Source organism: Lactuca saligna, chromosome 1, assembly GCF_052625555.1.
Source record: "Lactuca saligna cultivar CGN05327 chromosome 1, ASM5262555v1, whole genome shotgun sequence".
Taxonomy (NCBI): Eukaryota; Viridiplantae; Streptophyta; class Magnoliopsida; order Asterales; family Asteraceae; genus Lactuca; species Lactuca saligna.
The window spans coordinates 4,703,144-4,718,144 of NC_136417.1; the positions used below are offsets into that span (position 1 = coordinate 4,703,144).

Here is a 15,001-nt window from a genome sequence, read left to right on the forward strand (position 1 = left end):
AGACACATGCTTATTCATTCCTAAAAAAAAAAAAAAAAAAAAAAAAAAACGCTTCCTGTCCCGTGGGGAACCTTCTAGTTAGACCGGAGGGTATGGGTGAGAAATTTCTTTCACTTTTTGTGAGACACAACGCTCTTTATATTACTTTCCTTTCCCTCACCAAAAGTCAAAGAGTGTGCGGGAAACTCTCCGCACTTCCTTTTGATTTTTATAAATAAAATTAATTGATTTTAATGATATTTGGAATATAAAAGTATAGTGTTTATTTTGTAATTTTCAAAAACTATTTTTGAGAAGAGAATTTAGAGCTAGGGTGTATTTTGTCATAAGACCAAAACATAGGGGTCAAATATTTCATTTCCAAAAACTTTTCCTTTTTCCTTGATAAACATGCAAACTCAAAAAAAAAAAAAAAAAAAAAAAAAAAAAAAAAAAAAAAAAAAATCAACCAATCACAAGAAGAGAGAGTGTGTCAACCCCTCCCCTGACTTCCTCCCCGTGCCTCCTATCCCGCACCGCCGATGCAGTGTTCCTCCGAGCGGGAATGACTCCTGCACACCCTTCCATCTTCACTACGTCTGGCCTTAAAGATCAAAACTTGTTTTTAATAGTTTATGAACTTATATTTTGGATACACTTAATATGTTTAATTATTTGAAAATTATGTATAAAATGAGAAGTTATGCTTTCTAAAATATTATAAAATACATTTATAATGCTAAACGTTATGTTTTTACATAATTAATTAAAAGTTATATTCTTTCTGTATTTTTATCATGGACATTAGGAAATGTTATATAACATTAAATATGATATGTCGTAATTCATATAATATTATAAAAAAACATGTTATTTGTAAAAAATATTCTTTTATGACGCGACCCAATTATTTTGATCATTTTGATGGCCCAATCATATGCTTGTTTGTTAGTATCCAACATAAAAAATTTCTAAATCCGTCGTTGTCTACACGATCTATTTTGGGTTATTTAAGAAATATGATGTTTTTTAAATGATTTCTTTGGAAATTTACCTAATATAAACTTAAAGATAGAAATTTAATGGTCTCTATAAGTGGGTTCAATGGTGCACATGACACTAAGATGTTAGTAAAACCACGCATATTGATGTTATTTTATTGGGAAAATGACTTAAGAGGGTAACTACCTCTTATTCGTATTCATATATTGGTAACTTTTTTTTTTTTTTTTGTACATAATAAAGCAACTAACTTGTTTTAACTATTTAAATTACACCAATATTACCGGCTAATATCTGTTTTAACCGGTAACTCAAAGGAAAAATAACTTAGGAGGGTAACTACCTCTTATCCGTATTCACATATTGACAACTTCTTATTTTTTGTACATAAGAAAGCAACTAACTTGTTTTAACTGTGTAACATCCCAAAAATCATGACCAAAAAAATTCTTTTTAATTTAATACTAAAATCATAATTATCAAACCATTAATTTAATACTCCAGCATCGGGCCCCACCTGGCATCGAGCCCCGCTCGGTATACATATATGTCTCTCTTAGGCCCCGTCTGTCTCCGGGGCTCGCCTGCTAAACACATACAATCCTATAACATGCTAACACATAAAGAAACATACTCTATTATATCACTGTCCTAAGAAACATATTATGGTAATAATGAGATACAGAACATCGTTCGTACTCAGCTAATGATGAGATACAGGAGCTCGCCCACACTCACCTCTTTATCAGGCACATACAAGTATCACACATACAATAAGTATAATCTAACATGAAAACATTCCTCAGGCACCCGCCCGACATCAGACATTAGTCTGGAATAACATACTAGCAAACAATGCCTATGACTAACCCCCGAGTCTTCCTACACATAGACTACATGGGCTGGCATTATGGCCTTAGACCCATTCACATAGTGAGGAGACTCACCTTACACTGCTAAAGCCCTGGCTGGAACTAGCTGAGTACGGACGAAGTTCTGTATCTCATTAATAGTAGAGTATGTTTCTTAGGACAGTGATACAGTAGAGTATGTTTCTTTATGTGTTAGCATGTTAGATAATTGTATGTGTTTAGCGGGTGGGGCCCGGAGACAGGCGGGGCCTAAGAGAGACAAATCTGTATACCGAGCGGGGCTCGATGCCAGGCGGGGCCTGATGTCGGGCGAGGCCCGATGCTGGAGTATTAAATTAATGGTTTGACAATTATGGTTTTAGTATTAAATTAAAAACGAAATTTTTGGTCATGATTTTTGGGATGTTACACAGTTAAAACAAGTTAGTTTCTTTCTTATGTACAAAAAATAAGAAGTTGCTAATATGTGAACACGGATAAGAGGTAGTTACCCTCTGTAGTCATTTTCCCTTAGTGTTACCGGTTAAAACATGTATTAGCCGGTAATATTGGTATAATTTAAACAGTTAAAACAACTTAGTTGCTTTATTATGTACAAAAAAGAAGAAGTTGCCAACATGTGAACACGGATAATAGGTAGTTACCCTCCTAAGTCATTATCCCTATCTTATTTCCTTGTAGCTCTCCATGCCTCGTCTAGTATCTTGTTAGGCAGCAACATTTTAATAATATTTATCCTTTTAATATATATATATATATATATATATATATATAATAATAATAATAATAATAATAATAATAATAATAATAATAATAATAAGCTTACAGTCCATGAGTTTTATCTTTTTTGTGTTATCAAAGAGTATTTTGGAATTGAGAAATTAAATTGTTTCGTATATTCTATATCTATAAATATTTCTATCAACTAATATTATTATAAGTGTCATCATTACATATATTTTTTAACTATCTCAGTAAAAATATATTAGGAATATGTCAAATAAAATTAAATTTAAATATAAAATGATAACATTTATCATAATATTAGTGAGTAGAAATATTTATAGGTATAAAAATTAAGAGACAATTTAATTTTTTTTATAGAATTTGTTCATAAATATCTTATGTGCGCTATTAACTAATAGTTTATTTTGAACGGCCACATCATAATCATAATATTTAGTTGATGAAAAGAAGAAGCAAGTACAAAGACAATATTGACTATATACATGACGAATTATTTAATACATTAAATTTTAAATTTGTTAAAACGGCAAATTAGTGAAACTACGTACTACAGGAAAACTATGGGCAAAGCCCAAATTTGAAATATAGCAATTTAAACCAATTGGACCAATATAATTGACAAAATTAGAAAAGTAGTACGAAGTATGCAACTAGCGTCTTAGATTTTAGATAAAACCATTGAATCCAATTAAGTAAACATAGACATTTTCAGCGGATTGTTTTTGGACCAAATAGTGAAAATATCAATATCGATCTTACATCATGATGTAATTTTGAACCTTTTAATTTTTGGAAAAACTCTTGTTAAATAATCTAACCTTCATTAAAATCAAATTAGGCATCCCTAGTATATTAAACACTAGGTGTGAGACCCATGTATTACATGGGTTTAATTAAAAAAACAAATATAAAATTTTAACAATTTGAAAAGTTTGAATTTATAAGAAAAATAGAAAATTTTGAATTATTAAAATTAATGAGATTTTAATGTATTGAATACATTACATATATAAACTCTTTCTAATAAATATTTTACATATATATTACCTTACACATTAAATGTGGAATTTTAATTTAATAAAATAAAAAATACAATAAAATGACAAGTGGAAAATAGAAAATTTTAAAAATCTAGAAAATGCCATGTGTTCAAATGAATGAGAAGATGATAAGTGGCAAAAAAAACATTCATTTATTAAGGAGGATTAGAAAATTTAATGAACTGTTACCTCAATATTATATTTTTCATTTACTTTAACAGAGTTTCTAAAATGTAATGAAATTATAAGGTTTAACGGGATATCCCTTTAAAAAATTAAATATAAAGTTCATTACCTATTCAACTACAGATTCACTGAATTTCAACTTTTTTTTTTTTAACATCAAGAAGAAAAAAATATATAATCACAGAAAAATATAGTACAAAGAAAATAGTGAGGCGCTTGATCAAACAATAACCAATGAAGTACATCAAGATCAATGACCAATTAATTCCTACAGTGTCCACTTTTTTATTGGAAAGTCAACCAAAAATTCCACCTTAACAAATAATTGTTTTTTTTTTTTTTTTTTTTTTAAATTTTTTTTTATATATATATAATTTATAAAAAATTGCAATTATAATCGAAAAAATAATAAATCATTATTTGAATTCATTTTCATATCCTTTTTGGTACGGACGTGCAAAAACACCACAAAACCGAAAAACCGAGTTTATGTAGATAAGTCGTAGTTTTCAGAAAACCCGAGAACCAAAAGTGGAATGTTAGATCAAAACTAATTCATTAACGGCATAATCATAATCTTATCAATTTCATTTAATGTTTAATTTTTTGTGTTATTGTAAATATTAATAGAAATATCTAAAAAATTACATAATAAATCAAATATTTAGATTTTTTTAAAAAATACTATTTTTCAGTTTAATTTAAATAATATTTTTCATTTTTTTTTAAAGTGCAGATTTTTTTAATTTTTTATAGAAAACATGAATTTTTGAAAAATAATTGAAAAAAATATTTTAAAAAAAACTGTAATTTTTTTAAAAGCATTTAAAAATCAATAAAAAAATAATAATAATAAAATAATAAAACTGGAATATTAAAAAAATACTATAATTAAAATCAACATTTTAGGTACATTTAATCATATTTTTACAAATGCATATATCGTAAGAAAATCATAAGAAAACTCATTTTATTTACTAATCTATAAACACAATAGAATAAGTGTTTTATTCGATACAATATAAATATAAAAAACAAAAAAATTGCTACAAAATTTCAAAGCATTTTCATGTCTCTGTATCAATATTTTCATATTTTCTTCTATTTATCATTTTTCACCTCTTCAATATTCACCATAAATTCTTCCAAATCTACAAGATAATTAAAAAGAAATTGATCGATGCAAAAACACTCACAAAAATACAAATGTGATTTACATGTGAATCCCAAGTAATTCATATATGAATTACATGTGAATCACATGTAATTCATATATGAATTATATGTGAACCATATGTAATTCATATGTGAATCACATGTAATTCATATGTGATTTACATGTGAATCACATGTAATGCATATGTGAATTACATGTCAATCATATGTAATTCATATGTGAATTACATGTGAATCACATGTAGTTTACATGTGAATCACATGTAATTCATATGTGATTTATGTGAATCACATGTAATTCATATGTGAATCACAAGTGAATCACCAAGTTAGTATGTGAAAAAATATGTACATGTATATATACCAAGTTACTAAACAACTATGTGAAAAAATTATGTACATATATAGATGCCAAGTTAGTATCTATATACCTGCACATTTTTCATCTCTTGTAATAGAATGGATCAATATCATTATCTGAAGCATCCTTTATGTTTGATTCTTCATACAAGGAAGATTCTTCTATTTAATAATATTCTAGCTCCATAATGTTGTTCCAATGCAAAATGGTTGGATATTAGGTTACAATCAGAATATGATAGTTGATGCATTAAAGATGAGAATTCAAATCCCAGATAAAAACTTTTATGGCAACCAACAAACTAACCTTCTATCTGCTTTTTTCTTTTAACATACTTTAACATCTTTGGGTGATTTTGGGAAAGGCAACTCTTCCAACTATATAAAAAGTAGAAAAAAATTCAATTGCAATATAAAAAACTCAAAAACTGACAAATTGACTTTATATTTCCTTTTCAAAATTACCTTATTACATCCTAGAGTGACTAGCAACAATGAGAATCTGGAGTAATGTAATCAGGTGTTTGCGCCCACGAATATTGTAACATCCCGAATTTCAGGAGTACGACTTAAGAGTTTAAAGTGTAATTTCGAAGAAGGGACTTGGCGAGTAGGTACGCTACTCGCCGAGTCGGAGCGGGTTTGGGTCGTGAATTAAGTGACCAACTCGCCGAGACGGAAGCTGGACTCGACTATTTGGTGTTGGGATGAGAAAAACCCTAATCTTAGGGTTTGCACCCTATTTAAAGGACTTAATGTCCTCCCCTCAGCTCCCTTAGCCCCTTTTAAGATCCAGTAAACCCTAGCTCTTGTGTATAAGGCTATTAGAGGGAGATTGAAGCTTTGAGAGGTGTTCTAGTGGAAGAAACTTGAAGATTAAAAGGGTTTGCATCAAGAAAGTAGTGTAGATCCAGAATCTACTACAGTGTTGGGCACATCTTGGAGGTAATGAGTTGTTACCTTTCCTTTGTTGCTCCTAGATTTATTCTTGAATGAGATTTGGGGCCATTTTGGTATGATTGGGATCCACTTCGGGTTTGGAGTCCAGATCTGAGGTTGCTACTTCAGATCTAGACTTGTATTGGTCCAGAAAGTCATAAAGCATCAGTTATTGAATTGTGGGTGAAGCACTTTTGTCCAAAACCCAACCTATATCTCCCTGGTTTCACGTAAAGTTTGCAACTTTATGTGAGGGTTAAACTATAGAAGAGTGGATATATGGATTGGAGCCCCTACATGGCTCGAAAAGCCATTGTATGGGTTAAGAACTGGAGAGACTCGGCGAGTCACATGGGCATACTCGACGAGTTGTATGAACATAAGCATGGACTCGACGAGCTGGAAGAACAACCCGACGAGTCAGTTGAAGATTGCCTTGGACTCGACAAGTCTGTTCTAGGACTCGGCGAGTTTGGTCGCAGAACCCAACCCCTTTTGGTTAAAGCTTTGGATTAGTGAGTCGGTTGGCGACTCAGTGAGTTGGTTAGGACGGAATTCCTAGATCGTTGGACTCGACGAGTCTTGGGGCGACTCAACGAGTTGAGTCGTGTTATGGAAGTTTGTGAGTATAGGGACTCGACGAGTCGACGGGTTGACTCGGCGAGTAGAATCAACCAGGAAGGTTGAATTTGCTTGAGGACCTTGACTTTGACCAAGAGTTGACCAGTTTGACTTCCAAGGGTATTTTGGTAATTTTGGTATTTATGGAATTGGTTCTTTGGTAGTGTTCTGTGGTGAAGTTCGTATCGGTGGCAGCTCAGTCTATTCTCTTCAATCGATAATTGAAGGTGAGTTATCCTCACTATATCAATAGAGTCTAAGGCACCAAGGCCTGCCCTTTTAGTTGTTATCTTGGTTACAGTATGCTACATGTGGTTATGTTCTGTTAGCTTGGTATCCGAATAGACAATATGTTGTTATGCTCATGTGATCCATTAGGATTGGTATGTTAGTGATTTGGTTAGGTCGATGCCTTGGTCATGAGAGATTGCTATGATCGATGATCTATGAGATATTTATATTTGATATCTATACTTGTACTGTTGATGTGCTTATTGATATGTTAGGTCGACGTCTGGGTAATTGGGAAAGTATTATGTCAGTAACCTGGTTTAGGTCGGTATCCTGGTATATAGGAAGATGCTATGTTAGTGACCCAGTTGAGGTCGGTATCCTGGTATATAGGATGATGCTATGTTAGTGACCAGTTCGGTCGATATCATGGTAAGGATGATGCTATGCTTTATGATCTACTATATTGATTTGTTTGCCTATGGACTATTATGTGATTTCATGTTATATGTACACATGGTTATTTGCTTGATGTTGGGTTGAGGCGGTCCTGCTTTGTGTTGAAGGTCAACATACCCTACAAGCGATCCGGATATATTGTAGGCCCGTATAGTGGTCCAGTCATATCGAAGGCTTAGATAGATCCAGATAGACTGAAGGCCCGGTGCTGGTGGTCCAGTCATACTGTAGACTTAGAGAGTGGACCAGGTGAACTGAAGACCTGTTGAGGGCTGACCAGTCATGCTGCAGTCTTGAGAGGCATGGTTGTTCTGTATTGTGATAAAATATGTTATGATTATGGTTGTATGTGGTTGGTATTTTGGGGGTAACTCACTAAGCTTTAGGGCTTACAGTTCGGTGTTTTGTTTCAGGTACTTTAGGAGATCGTGGCAAGGCGAAGGCGTGATCATACCACTCATCATGTTTTATGATTTATGTGATTTGGGTCTAGAGAAATACTCTAATGTTTAAACTATTTTGAAAACAAACGTATGAACTTAATGTTTTTTGAATGAATTAAAATGTTTTAATTTGGCTCGAATTTTTTGGCCGTTACAAGTTGGTATCAGAGCCTTGGTTTGAGTGAATTGGAGGAACATTCGTGTGAATCCAGTCTCAAATCAAGGAGGGATTTACAAAATGGTTTTCAAAAGGTTTTCGAAATAAGTAAAGGAGGATGCAGAGGGTACGATCAGCCAGAGCAGTAAGTAGACCCCAAAATACCACACAAGTTATTTGATTATGTGATATGATAGCACAACATGCTAGTACTAGGCTAGGGATCTCCAGGAATTGCATGATAGAATTGCCTGATTTCATGATGCCTATTAGCCTAGGGTGTTCCTTATATGAAATTGACATCCTTATTGTAGTTGTTTAGTGTATGCATCACTGCTGTGCATAATCAAGATCTTATAGCCTAAGAATGTTTGATTCGACCTTAGGGTAGAATTGGATATTCGAAATTCTATCGGGTCCAACGTTATGTGTGGCTATTATACACTAATGTTGCGGGGTCGGTGGAAGTTGCATGGATTGCGTGGGTAGTGAGGGGCAGTAGACCAGATTTGAGATGTTTAGCATTCCTCTAGGAGTGAGGATTTAATCGCTCGCTACATTTATGTATATTGTTAGGACGTTGTGATGATACTTGAGACAAATATGGGTAGGTGTGTGGAAGGTAGTATGGGCCCGTACTACTGAAAGCACATGATCCATACGCATAAAAAGGAAGTCAAAACCCCTAGGGTTGGGTTTTGGAGTTGTTTCCCTGTCTTTATAAAGGTTATTAGAGATCTTTTGGTATATTGCCAGAATGGTGGTCACGAGACGTCTTGTGATCGGATCCAGGTTACGATCGGGAGCTGGCAGTCAGGATAGGCCAGCATTGTCAGAGGATAGTGTCAGGGAGATCCTCCGGGAGGAGTCGATCGAGATTGTTCGGGGATAAATTCCGAAGATGTTTGGGTCTTTCAAAGACCGCTATGGTTGAGTATTTTGCCGAGCGTCATGCAGACATTGCCGAGACGGTTGTCGCGGAAGCTTTAGCAGATGTAACGACGGAAGGGAGAGGAGTTAGACGAGCCTTCCAGGACCGGGACTTGTTATTGGTGCATAATCGGATGAGCAGAAGGATACAATTATCTAGGAGCAGGAAGATGACCTGTACTCGTTATATTTCCGCGAGTTGATCGGGAGACTCTAGCTTGTGGGTTTATAGATTTGAGGCTCGGGGGTTTGTTCGAGGCCGGTTTATAGGTCGTGGAAACTCCAAAAATGAGTGATCATTATGTTCAACTAGGGTTTTGCTGCTGGAAGTGAAATGGTTGATTGATGAATTGGACCGTCGTTTGGTAGGTCAAGGATTTCACCCTCTCAGTTTCCGAGCTCGAAGGAGTAAGCAGGCTTGTGACCCCAAGATCAGCTGTATTCCAGCTCGGGGTTAGTTGGTTACAGGAATAAGCAATATTAATTCAGCATCGGTGAGGTCAGGACAGTCAGCGTGGCATAAGTGTTGTGAGGTCCGGTTTTCCTTGGATCTCTTGTATTGGATTGAAAGGACTTTTGTGCGATCTATTGCACTTTTGGGACTGTAGACTATGTATTGGGAGTTGTATGTATCCCGTTTTAGGGCAGAGGTTGTTTCAGCTGCTGCTGTTCAGCTGTGGGCATTTGAGTTAGTGAGTAAGTTAGGGTGTGAACCCTAAAGAGAATGATTTCTAAATCCCGAAAGCGGGAAACTTGTTTGGACACCTTTGGAAAGGGGTTTTATATGGGAGGACTGCGGATGGAGTCCCACAAAAGGGGTATTCATCATGATCAGAATTCAGTGGTTAGCAACCATTAATGGTTGACAGATTAAAAGCGCCAAGAGAAGTAACTCATTGCCGAGGTATTATTTGGAGCATCTATATGGTGGTCTTCAGGAAGTGAGTGTGGAGTCATTCACACATTAGTGGCTATCTGTTTCAGTGGGATTCAGGATGTGATCATCTGGTTCTTAGAAGTGTGTGATGAGTTGGGTATAGCTAGCAATGGAACACGAGGGGGAAAGAGTTGGTTGTCATCGGATAAATCATTGGGAAGTTAGGAGGATTGAGAATCCTCCAATCTTCATGTATTATGAAGGCTTAGTTGAATCTAAGTGGGGGAGTGTTACCCTGAGATGCTGAAGTGGAAAGGTTTTGAAACGGGGATAAGTTTCACAACCCGACAGGGAGAACGGAGGCCATATTAGCTGCTTAGTTGAGGGTTGTGTTGTTTGGGGGTGGAAAAAACTCCCCAACATAAGAACACGTCTTTTGGATGCTTGATAGAAGAAGTTGGGTAACCATGTTGGGGTCCTAGTCAAGAATCAAGTTCAGTTCGAGTTTTTGGTCGAGGGTGTACTCGACTTTGAGGGTTTTGGATTGACAGATTGAGGGTTTTGTTAGATTCTAGGGCTCAGCAGTGCATTCAGCACAGGAGTGCGGGTTATTTAGCGTGTATGGTAGACACGCGGGCCAGGGAACATACCTCAGATTTTTGATAAGGTGGACGATCGACTGAAGGCCTGGTAGGGCGGTACAGTCATGCTAAAGGCTCTGTTTATGTTTGTAGATCTATGTTCGGGTATTGAGTAGGCTGCTACGCTTTAGCACTCAATAGGTCTGTTCCACATTTTGAGCATGCTGCTAGAGTAGGCTTAGGACTCTGGTGTATCTTGGTTGATCGGAAGTTGTTATTAGTAGTCGGGCGGAGTTCAAAGGATCTTGGTGATCTCATCAGTTCAGAGTGTCTCCGAGGTTTCATCTTCCTGGATCGGGTAATACTCCAGTTGGGGACATAGAGTGGATTTGAATGGGTGTTTTAATTAAAATGTTGGATCCAGTAGTGTTTTAGTCAAGAATGTGGTAATAGACACAAGGGTTAGGGAACCGGCCATGGTTTTCCGAGAAAATGATTGATTGTTGTGAGGCCTAGGGTTAGGCCGGAATCTGAGAATATGGAATGGAGCCGGAGTTAGGGACCCCAAGAGGGCGAGAACAGTATGCATGGGAGAGATTCCTGGAAAGAATGGTTTAGGGTGATGTACAAAAATTTTGAGCGGTCCGGATAGACTGAAGGCCGGTGGGCGTACCAGTCAAGTCGAAGCCTCGAAGAATGGTCCAGACAGGCTGAAGGCCCAAAAGGGCGGTCCAGACATGCTGAAGATTCTGAGGGTGGTCCAGATAGGTTGAAAACCTGGTAAGGCGGTCCAGTCATGCTGAAGACCCTGTGTATGTGTGTGTGTGTGTTAGTCGATCAGTATGCAGAGAATGAGTGAGTATGTCACCATGCGATGGTAATCGATAAGGTCTGGCCCCAAGTATTGATTAAGATGATGAAGTTAGCTAAAGGCCGTGTGTGGGCCTTGTTAGTTGCGATCAGATTCAGAGCATATGGGAGTTAGAGAGTAGCAGTTTCTCTACATGGGTAGCGTAGAGTGGAGTTTTAGCGATGTGGCACTTGTTGGAGTAATAAGGGTTGTCGAGTAGATTTCCTTGAAGAATGGAGGAGAAAGGTATGTAGCTCTGGGAAGGAGTGTTGGACATCTGAAAGGAAAGCAGTAGTGTAAATGGATGAGCGAAAGTATTTCAGTTATTGATACTGAACACTGAGATTGTACCAGTTATGTGGAAGCACATCCGGGTGGGATGTGCATTGAGGTTGTGGAATGGTTAGCGCTGATGTTGAATCAAAAGAGCTCGAAAGTGATGCAAGGGTAAGTCCTTGGGTTCCAATTTGGGGTTGTGGTCATGAGTTATTTATGTGGTGGTGTTTCATCCTAGGGATGGTTGGACCCATCGTTGGTGTGCCTGGTTTTCCGGCCTGAGGTTGTTTAGGCCAGGTACGATGTGTATATGGGTTACAGATGGGTATTCATGAGAGTTACTCGGAAGCTGTGGAATGTCTATCATGTCAGCGCGGTAAGGGATTTAATCCAGGGAGGAAACGGGATGAGTTTTCACCGATGCAAGTTAATAGAGGTGACACCAGATGGGTGAGAGATAGCAAGATAATACTGGGTTAAGACCCGGTGGTTTAGAATAGTACCCAGTTTTTGGCACGTGGCGAATGAAGGCGTAAGGCGGAAGTAAGGTAGTGTCTTCTGGTGGCACTTAGGGATGAGTGTTGTTATCAGAAAAAGGAAGCCGGTGGCTGGCTAGAAGCAGTTATCAGGACCCTGCAAGGAAATAGATGGATTTTAGGGATTCGATAGCAGTGTTTGAAGGAATCTGGGTCGGTTTGAGATCAGTGGATTCTTTATGGGAATATCATCCGGAAGTTTGTGTTGCCGTAGGCTTCAAGGACGAAGACTAATTTAAGTGGGGGAGAGTTGTAACATCTCGAATTTCAGGAGTACGACTTAAGAGTTTAAAGTATAATTTCAAAGAAGGGACTCGGCGAGTAGGTACGCTACTCGCCGAGTTGGAGCGGGTTTGGGTCGCGAATTAAGTGACCAACCCGCCGAGTCGGAAGCTGGACTCGACAATTTGGTGTTGGGATGAGAAAAACCCTAATCTTAGGGTTTGCACCCTATTTAAAGGACTTAATGTCATCCCCTCATCTCCCTTAGCCCTTTTTGAGATCCAGTAAACCCTAGCTCTTGTGTATAAGGCCATTGGAGAGAGATTAAAGCTTTGAGAGGTGTTCTAGTGGAAGAAACTTGAAGATTAAAAGGGTTTACATCAAGAAAGTAGTGTAGATCCAGAATCTACTACAGTGTTAGGCACATCTTGGAGGTAATGAGCTATTACCTTTACTTTGTTGCTGCTAGATTTATTCTTGAATGAGATTTGGGGCCATTTTGGTATGATTGGGATCCATTTCAGGTTTGGAGTCCAGATCTGAGGTTGCTACTTCAGATCTAGACTTGTATTGGTCCAGAAAGTCATAAAGCTTCAGTTATTGAATTGTGGGTGAAGCCCTTTTGTCCAAAACCCAAGCTCTAGTGTGTTTTTGGCCTATATCTCCTTGGTTTCACGTAAAGTTTGCAACTTTATGTGAGGGTTAGACTGTGGAAGAGTGGATATATGGATTGGAGTCCCTGCATGGCTCGAAAATCCATTGTATGGGTTAAGAACTGGAGAGACTCGACGAGTCACATGGGTGTACTCGACGAGTTGTATGAACATAAGCATGGACTCGGCGAGTTGGAAGAACAACACGGCGAGTCAGTTGAAGATTGCCTTGGACTCGACGAGTCTGTTCTCGGACTCGGCGAGTTTGGTCGCAGAACCCTACCCCTTTTGGTTAAAGCTTTGGATTAGTGAGTCGGTTGGCGACTCAGTGAGTTGGTCAGGACGGAATTCCAAGATCGTTGGACTCGACGAGTCTTGGGGCGACTCAGCGAGTTGAGTCATGTTATGGAAGTTTCTGAGTATAGGGACTCGACGAGTCGACGGGTTGACTCAGCGAGTAGAATAAACCAGGAAGGTTGAATTTGATTGAGCACCTTGACTTTGACCAAGAGTTGACCAGTTTGATTTCCAAGGGTATTTTGGTATTTATGGAATTGGTTCTTTGGTAGTGTTCTTTGGTGAAGTTTGTGTCGGTGGCAGCTCAGTCTATTCTCTACAATCGGCAATTGCAGGTGAGTTATCCTCACTATATCAATAGGGTCTAAGGCACCAAGGCCTGCCCTTTTAGTTGTTATCTTGGTTACAGTATGCTACATGTGGTTATGTTCTGTTAGATTGGTATCCAAATAGACAATATGTTGTTATGCTCATGTGATCTGTTAGGATTGGTAAGTTAGTGATCTGGTTTGGTCGATGCCTTGGTCATGAGAGATTGCTATGATCGATGATCTGTGAGATATTTATATCTGATATCTGTACTTGTACTGTTGATGTGCTTATTGATATGTTAAGTCGGCGTCCTGGTAATTGGGAAAGTATTATGTCAGTAACCTGGTTTAGGTCGGTATCCTGGTATATAGGAAGATGCTATGTTAGTGACCCGGTTGAGGTCGGTATCCTGGTATATAGGATGATGCTATGTTAGTGACCAGTTCGGTCGATATCATGGTAAGGATGATGCTATGCTTTATGATCTGCTAGATTGATTTGTTTGCCTATGGACTATTATGTGATTTCATGTTATATGTACACATGGTTATTTGCTTGATGTTGGGTTGAGGCGGTCCTGCTTTGTGCTGAAGGCCAACATACCCTACGAGCGATCCGGATATATTGTAGGCCCGTATGGTGGTCCAGTCGTATCGAAGGCTCAGATAGATCCAGATAGACTGAAGGCCTGGTGCTGGTGGTCCAGTCATACTGTAGACTTAGAGAGTGGACCAGGTGAACCGAAGGCCTGTTGAGGGCTGACCAGTCATGCTGCAGTCTTGAGAGGCATGGTTGTTCTGTATTGTGATAAAATATGTTATGATTATGGTTGTATGTGGTTGGTATTTTGGGGGTAACTCACTAAGCTTTAGGTCTTACAGTTCAGTGTTTTGTTTCAGGTACTTTAGGATATCGTGGCAAGGCGAAGGCGTGATCATACCACTCCTCATGTTTTATGATTTATGTGATATGGTTCTGGGGAAATACTCTGATGTTTAAACTATTTTGAAAACAAATGTATGAACTTAATGGTTTTTGAATGAATTAAAATGTTTTAATTTGGCTCGAATTTTTTGGCCGTTACAAATATCATCATACAACATATAGAACCAAATATCAATTACCAAAACAATATCTGCAAGAAAATAAAATGTAAGATATAATTGCATATATTTTCATCAAATAGATTGAAGGTAAATAAGTTGAGGATAAATGAAGAATGAAAGTCTGCAAAAAGGAAAATCGGATCAGAGAT

General features: G+C 37.4%; 1 protein-coding gene across 1 annotated transcript in view; it reads left to right on the forward strand.

The window, feature by feature from the left end:
* LOC145034261 (uncharacterized) overlaps window positions 1–15,001 on the forward strand; it is a 71,044-nt gene that overhangs the window by 41,665 nt on the left and 14,378 nt on the right. The window contains exon 8 of the mRNA XM_078982667.1: window positions 4,340–4,364. Coding sequence (XP_078838793.1) covers window positions 4,340–4,364 — 25 coding nt within the window. The remainder of the gene's footprint in view (window positions 1–4,339; window positions 4,365–15,001) is intronic.